Source organism: Chenopodium album, chromosome 8 (assembly GCF_948465745.1).
Source record: "Chenopodium album chromosome 8, dcCheAlbu1.1, whole genome shotgun sequence".
In the NCBI taxonomy this organism is placed as follows: domain Eukaryota; kingdom Viridiplantae; phylum Streptophyta; class Magnoliopsida; order Caryophyllales; family Amaranthaceae; genus Chenopodium; species Chenopodium album.
Window position 1 is genome coordinate 75,571,920 of NC_137841.1, and position 7,733 is coordinate 75,579,652.

At 35.8% G+C, this 7,733-nt stretch overlaps 1 protein-coding gene across 1 annotated transcript; it reads left to right on the forward strand.

Annotated features, from left to right (window-relative positions):
* Window positions 1–92: 92 nt before the first annotated feature.
* On the forward strand, window positions 93–7,260 carry LOC145642439 (protein RETICULATA-RELATED 6, chloroplastic-like). The gene is made up of 7 exons (XM_081693622.1): window positions 93–820; window positions 1,925–2,054; window positions 2,555–3,085; window positions 4,304–4,411; window positions 4,597–5,142; window positions 5,971–6,084; window positions 6,867–7,260. Exons 1-7 carry the CDS (start codon window positions 210–212, stop codon window positions 7,008–7,010), a joined length of 2,184 nt encoding a protein of 727 aa, XP_081549748.1. The 5' UTR covers window positions 93–209; the 3' UTR covers window positions 7,011–7,260.
* Window positions 7,261–7,733: the final 473 nt, after the last annotated feature.

Here is a 7,733-nt window from a genome sequence, read left to right on the forward strand (position 1 = left end):
GTACAGATCAGCAAATCAATTCGCCGCAAAATCCACGTCAGAAAACCCAAAATACCCAACCTTTTTATTCGTCCCACAATTTCCTTTTTATTTTCCTTTTATTTTTGAGGCAGGAAATTATCCATGTCTCCATTTATTCTCCTTCCATTTCTTCACCAAGCTCTTTGAGTTGCCCTGTGAATGTATCACTTTCTCTCTCCTCGCCATCAATGAAGCTTCAAGCTCACCCAGGCGCTGATTACATTCCACGGCTTCTTCAACACACCGCCGCCAAATTCTCGCCGGAAAATCCTCAAATTCTGGCAAACATCCGTGTTTCCCGGCGAGTTCTAACCTCAAGATGCCGTTTTACTGTCAGAAATTCCGGCGAAAATCACGAGAATTCCGACGAAGTTAGCCGCGGAAGAAGAGGTATTATTTTCACGCCATTGCTTGCTGTTGGCGCTGGTTTCCTCCGGTCAGCGGTTGTTAAGGCAGACGAGAAGCTTCCAGAAGTAGCGGTAACTCCGCCGTCGCCGGAACCTCCGGCGGAGAATAAGGTGGAGGAGATTTCGTCGAGGATATACGATGCGACGGCGATTGGAGAGCCGTTAGCGGTGGGGAAGGATAAGAGTAAGGTGTGGGAGAAGGTGATGAATGCGAGAATTGTCTATTTAGGTGAAGCGGAACAAGTTCCGATTGGCGGCGATAAAGAATTAGAAGTTGAAATTGTGAAGAATTTGAGGAAGAGATGTGTTGAGAGTAATCGCACTCTTTCTTTGGCTCTTGAAGCTTTTCCTTGTAATTTGCAGGAGCAGCTCAATCAATTTATGGATGGAAGGTTGAATTCTCTATTTTTCTACTCTTAATTTGTCATAATTTATGTTAATAATTACTCGTAGTAGTGTTATCTTGATTTAATTTGTTAGTTTGTTGATTTGTGAATGTTTTAGCTTTGATTGAATTTATGTGAATGGAATTTATCTTATAAGGAGTACGAACTTATTACGATTTCGAACTGGAGCTATATGTCTCTAATATTTGAATTTCAAAATGGTTGAACTTCTATGAACATAGTTTGTTAGGGAATGAAACTGATTTGAACTTACTGCTATTATATACTTCATGTAAATAACATCTCATTTAATTCTATTTGTTTTCAATTTATGTGATTAGATATTTTGGAAATGAATTCAAATTCCTGTTAATATGATATGGATTATAAGAGAACATACATTGTTTTGCTGACAAGGTTTTCCTAGTAGTTAAGATTTTGCTTGTTGGTACCTTAGGTCTCGGATAAAGTTCTTCCTTTTATGTTGTGTTTGTTTTACTGACTTTTTAGCTTCAAATGAATTAATAATTGTCTTTCTGGAAAAATTACTTACATAATCCTTGAAATCCAACTTAGGGACTTGCTACTGTAGTACTGTTTCTTGGTGAGTGTTTGAAATTTTGGTGATATGGCTTTCTTATGGCATATGGCTTTTAGCGTGTTTTTGAAATGTTTAATTATTTTGTCAAATAGTAAAAAAAAATGTTTCATAAATGACTTTTGAACTAGCTTGTAAAGTAACAGACGATTTTCCCCTACTAATAACTAAATAAAACAATACTAACAGCTGGTGAAATAAGCAAATTGCATAAGCCAATGTGTGTAACTCTGAACCTGAGACACCGTAGAAGGCCATATTTGGTGGTGGTGGTCAATACTTTAGAGGGTGACCAAGCACAATTTGTGCTTGTTTACGAGTTAAAGAACTTAGTAAGCAGTCTTAAAAGTTTATTATAACACTCATCAGTTTCAGGCTGTAGGGTGTCACTGTCAACTATTTGCAACCCTATTGTGCTCAATATGATCTGCAAAATTATGCATGAAATTGGTTTTCCAGTTACATCTTAGCAAGAACTCCTATTTCTAAAAAGTTTGTGAAACATTTGACAGGATAGATGGGGACACCTTGAGGTCTTTTACAGCACACTGGCCACCTGAGCGATGGCAGGAATATGAACCTCTCTTAGGTTACTGCCGTGATAATAAAGTTCGCCTGGTTGCTTGTGGTGCTCCACTTGAGGTGCTTTCTTTTATACCTGTGTGTTTGTAATAACTACATCATCCAAGAGCGATTTTTTATTTAATGCTAATATAAACTTTTTAAAGACACCATGTAGAACTGCAAATGTTTGATGCCTTATTGTAGAATGGGCCATTGAGCCTTAGGATATTATGAAGCCATTTGCCTATGTGACATAGATATTGTTTTTCCTGAAACATTCTTCCCCTACATCTTTTGTCATCCAGGAAATTTGGTTTTGTATTGTGTTTCCTATCTCATGGTTTCTCTTGCTCTGTGAATGTGCTGAGCATTGAAGTATGTGGTCAGTGAGTTTTTGCTCCTATCATCTCACCCCCACTTCTAAAACCAAATGACCGATTGAAATTACAGTTATTACCAGATAATGCTTTCTTTTGGATGTATGTGCTAGAAGTGTTAGTGTGTTACCAAATCCTTTCTCCTTTTAAATATATTTTTCCCAATTTTAATGGTATTAAGTTTAAATTTGATACAACTAGGTGATGAGGACTGTCCAAGCTGAAGGCATTCGTGGACTGTCAAATGCTGATCGTAAAAAATACACTCCTCCAGCTGGTTCAGGATTTACAGCAGGCTTTAATGCTTTTTCCCGTAAATCATATAAGGAGCCGACTTCTTTGAACGAGGCATTAACTTTTGGTCCAAACTCATATCTCTCAGTACAAGCTAGGGCTGTAGAGGATTATACTATTGCTCAGGTCATTCTGCAAGCAGTGACAGATGAAGGAGCTTCTGGGTTGCTTGTTGTTATCACTGGTGCAAGTCATGTCATTTATGGACCTCGAGGCACAGGAATTCCAGCAAGAATTTCAAAGAAAATGCAAAAGAAGAACCAAGTTGTTATGCTACTCAACCCAGAAAGGCAATCTATGAGAAGAGAAGGAGAAGTTCCTGTGGCTGATTTCTTATGGTACTCTGCAGCTAGACCTTGCAGTAGGAATTGTTTTGATCGTGCTGAAATTGCACGTGTTATGAATGCTGCTGGCAGGAGAAGAGATGCACTTCCTAAGGTAACTAGTTCTTATTGTTATTACTTAAGATGGATCATCTGCTTGACTACTTGACTGCTATTTAATACATTTAAACTCACTACATTTAAACTCAGACTGAGTAATTTGGTTAAGCTACTTTCGACCTTTCGTTGCATGCTCCCTGATTTTCGTCACTGAATTTAAGACTTCATACCTCTTCCCAAGAAAAACATCCACCAGAAACTTGTATGGCTAACCTTTTTTCAACCTCAAAGATAAACAGGTCAATCTGCAATTGTCAATTGTCATTATATGTTCTTTACTCATGGTATCCGTAAAGATGAACTTTTCTTCTTTAATTACTGGGATGCCTGCAACCCTAAAATATTTCTAGATTTCCATAATTGTAACTATGTAACAGGATAGTTGTGTCTTGATGGGTACATTCCCATGAGAAATGCAAATTGGTTCCATGCTTTGCAGCCATAATAACATATCAGCAACCTTGCTTTGTGTAGTGTAAGTATTATAACAGTCCTTAAAGTACCTACACCTGAATTTTTCTATCTACGGATCATCACTTGCTAGAATGAATGTCATCAAATTAAAGCATCAACATGTTACATGATGGCAGTCAGCTTACAAATGTGAAACATTAGCTTCCTTCTTGCAAAATCAACATTGAGATATTCATATATTGAGTAACTCAAGGCTTTAGTTGACATCCAGGAAATGTACAATAGCTTTTATTGGCTATTTGTGATATCTTAATCAAACATGTTTCACAACTTCTCAATTGAAAACATGTTTTGCGATATCTTGATTAACATGTTTCTTTTTTTCTTATTATCCTTTATAAATAGAGGATGCATAACATATGTGATTATGAGATCTGATAATTTTTTCTATCTTGCATTCTTCTTGACATAAAATACAACAGTATTTTAACAATCTTACAAACATGAAATAAAGACTTCTTATAGAATTTAATTCTCTTTTTTGTATCTCAGAAGTGGTATCATTTCATCCTCTTGTATGACTTGAATCTTTATAGAAAACCATTATTAAATTAAACTATAAGGAAAGTGATATTATAAACTGCATAGAACAGTTATCCAGTCCTCTAGTTAGAGTCCAAATTTGTAATTATGTTTTCTCTCATCTAGTAATCAAGAAAGTTTTTAGCAATAAGCATCAAGTGTTTGTTTCACTAGCATCATTCTTTGACCTGATCAATGTTCTTAAAACACCTCTCAGGACCTTCAGGAAGGACTTGATCTTGGTCTTGTGTCTCCGGAGGTGCTACAAAACTTCTTTGATTTGGAGCAGTATCCCATTATATCAGAACTTACTCATCGGTTTCAGGTAAGCTAGTTGTCAGATTGAATGCTTTGTTGCTTATCCTAATTTCAAAATGCATAGAGCTCTTTTCTTCATACTTACAAGATTGTTTAATTTCAAAGGCTATAGATGACTATATTTTGTTTGGGGAGGGAGATTTTTTTTTTAAAGAGGTGACCATATCATAAATGTATATACCTTCTGTGCAGGGTTTCAGAGAAAGATTATTAGCAGATCCAAAATTTTTAAACAAATTAGCTATTGAAGAAGCTATATCACTGACAACAACTCTGATTGCACAGTATGAGAAACGGAAAGAAAATTTTTTCCTGGAAATTGACTATGTCATTACTGACTCAGTCAGGGGAGCTGTAGTTGATTTCTTTACTGTTTGGCTTCCAGCCCCAACCCTTTCCTTCTTATCTTTTGATGAGATGGGTACATCTGACAGTATGGATTCTCTAAAGGGTTTGTTGGGATCCATCCCAGACAATGCTTTTCAAAAAAGTCCTGTTGGGAAAAACTGGAATCTGAATCACCGGCTTGCATCAGTGGTTTTTGGTGGACTGAAACTTGCTGGAGTTGGATTTGTATCAAGCATTGCTGCCGTTGCTTCTTCAAATATCCTATATGCATTACGTAATTACCTCAATCCATCTCTGGTCACAAACCAGAAGATAAAAAGATCACCAATCCTAAAAACAGCTGTTGTCTATAGTAGCTTTCTTGGAACATCAGCAAATCTCCGATACCAGGTAATTTGATCTTTGGTAATTTAATTGTAGTCATAACAACTTTGATTGGTATTATGCAAATATTGTTTGTTGTTACCTTATACTTCCAATTGCATGCAAGGTGCAATCTGTGTACCATCTCTTGGTAGCATCCTTGGTGCAGCAAAGGTTTGATATTAATAAAAACAGTTATTTTACTGCATGTCTGCATGCAAAATTCATACCAATTATACCATTTATATAAATTTACTTAGGGCTTCCTCATATGCCAATGGAGGATTTATTTCTTTCATCGATTTGTTAAAGCTCATTGTGTGAGCGCTATGTAATTAGAAAGAATTCAATCAATCAGTCAATAAATCAAAGCCTCAATCCCATGAGTAGGGTAGGCTACATAAACCAAAAGTGATTATTCCGTATAGTCATCCAAAAAAAATCTTCCTCTATCCCCTACGATCAAAAACCTCATCATCATGCAAATCCATTTACTTTGGAAAATTATATCATCAAATGCTGGCAATTAAACATGCTGGTCCGTACAAATTACTAGATATCCCATCTGCCCGTACAAATTATCTAAGGTCTGTGCAAGGAAATAAAGATGTATTCTTGTAAAGTAACTTTAGTTTGAATATGTTTTTTTTTTTTTTTTAATACGAGTACTTTTTATAAATTACTATGTCTGATGCAATGAAACAATGGCCATAGAAGTCTTTGACTGTTGATATTAAGCAGGAAACAGGCTCTACTAGTCCATGATAGGGAAGGAGAAGAGTCGTGATTTGTGATTCCCTTTACTTTAGCATTTTGCAGTTGTGATCTGTTACTAATTCAGAATTTTTGCTGCAGATTATTGCTGGTGTAGTTGAGCATCGTATATCTGAGCTCCTACCTTCTCAAACGCTGCTTGTAAATATGCTATCCTTTTGTGCAAGGGTAATAAATTCCTATTGGGGAACCCAGGTTAGCTTTCCATTTCATTATCACTGCTGAACAGTATTCCCATTCATACTTTTTAGCTCACTCTTGTCTGATAATGAATAACTGGGAATTCGTACACCTTTCTTTTGAGCTAGTTTAATCTGCTCAATAATACTTCATGAACTTACTTTATATTTGAGGCCTTGACACTGTTAAATAGTGGTGATTTGTCAAGCTCAATCATATTTCTGCACAAAATTAGAAGCACACACAATGAGTGTGTGATATATACACACTACAACTTTGTATATTATATCCATTTAGATATTATGTCGAATACTCTTTTTAAGTATAGTGTTGCTACATAAGAAATCCATTTGTTCAATTTGAGGTTTTGGCAAGAAGCAATTAGCTTTTGTGGGAAAGATCAATTTGGCTAGTGAGATTTGGATGCTAAAAGACTGTTCATGGCTCTAAAGTTTAACATGGATACTTTTTTATAGTGTCTTGCTTAATAAGTCTATTGTTATTATCACTGCATATTGCTTTGCTGTCAGTGCAGAATTCTGCCAACTCTTTGGTACTTTATCCATCTCATCAGTGGGTTATTTTGAAATTACAAAAGAATAGAGGAATATTCATTAATTCCATAGTCATATACCACATATACAAAAAATACAATACCTAGCATGTTTCTAATGTAATTTCCGACTATATTTGGGATCTCAAACAATACCATATTCTTTTTTTTAACTAAATATATGAATTGAAAGGAGTAACAAATAGTTCCACTGTTAATGACGTTTATTTTTTAAACTCTGCAGCAATGGATTGATTTGGCACGTTATACTGGGCTGCAGACTCGCAGTGTTGAATCATCTCCTGATGTTTCCGATCCTGTTGAAGCTTCTTCCGTCAAATGCAGTAGCTCAGATGAAACCAATGTCAATGACATTAAAAATCAGTGAGCTTAAATTTGATTGCATTATTCTTTATACTTGTATGTAATACATGTGCTGATACCTAGGTATATAGGTAACAGAGACAAAGCAGCTTTTATCAAAAAAGCAATTGTTTTCCTTAGTTTAGGACTTTTTTGTATGACATCACACTAGGAGAGTTACATGTATTACTGGATAAATATGAATATAGTTCGCTGCCTGTTATATATTAAAGCAGCAATTTTATGCAAAACCAATAACTTTTCCTGCTTCGGTCCTCCCCTCTCTTTTCATATTCTCTATAGGAATCCCAGCTTTGCACTAGGTACCCTATGTGATTTTCAAGTGTTCTATTATGCTTATGAAGTTTAAATTGTACAGTTTGCTATTCCAATATTTATGATCATTTGTGTGATGTCTATGTCGTTCTGTTGGTTGTAGTTTCTGTAAAAGGCATGGCACTATTTTCGATCATACTCATACTGATGGGTGATAGGTATATGGACTGAAAGGTCATTGAATTTCTCAGTCTTATGAGAGCGATTGCGATTATTAGGAGAAATCGAGGTCACAATGACTGTGTTATGATCAAGGCAGATTTTTTATCCCTTTAACAATTAGAAATATGTAGTGTTCTGCAGTTTTTAGTGAAGCTGAATTGACTTGATCAGTTGACCCTGTCCCTCTCTACTTAGGTGCCAATGTGCCATGCGGTCTTCTATTTCATTGATATATTTGCAACTTTGAGGA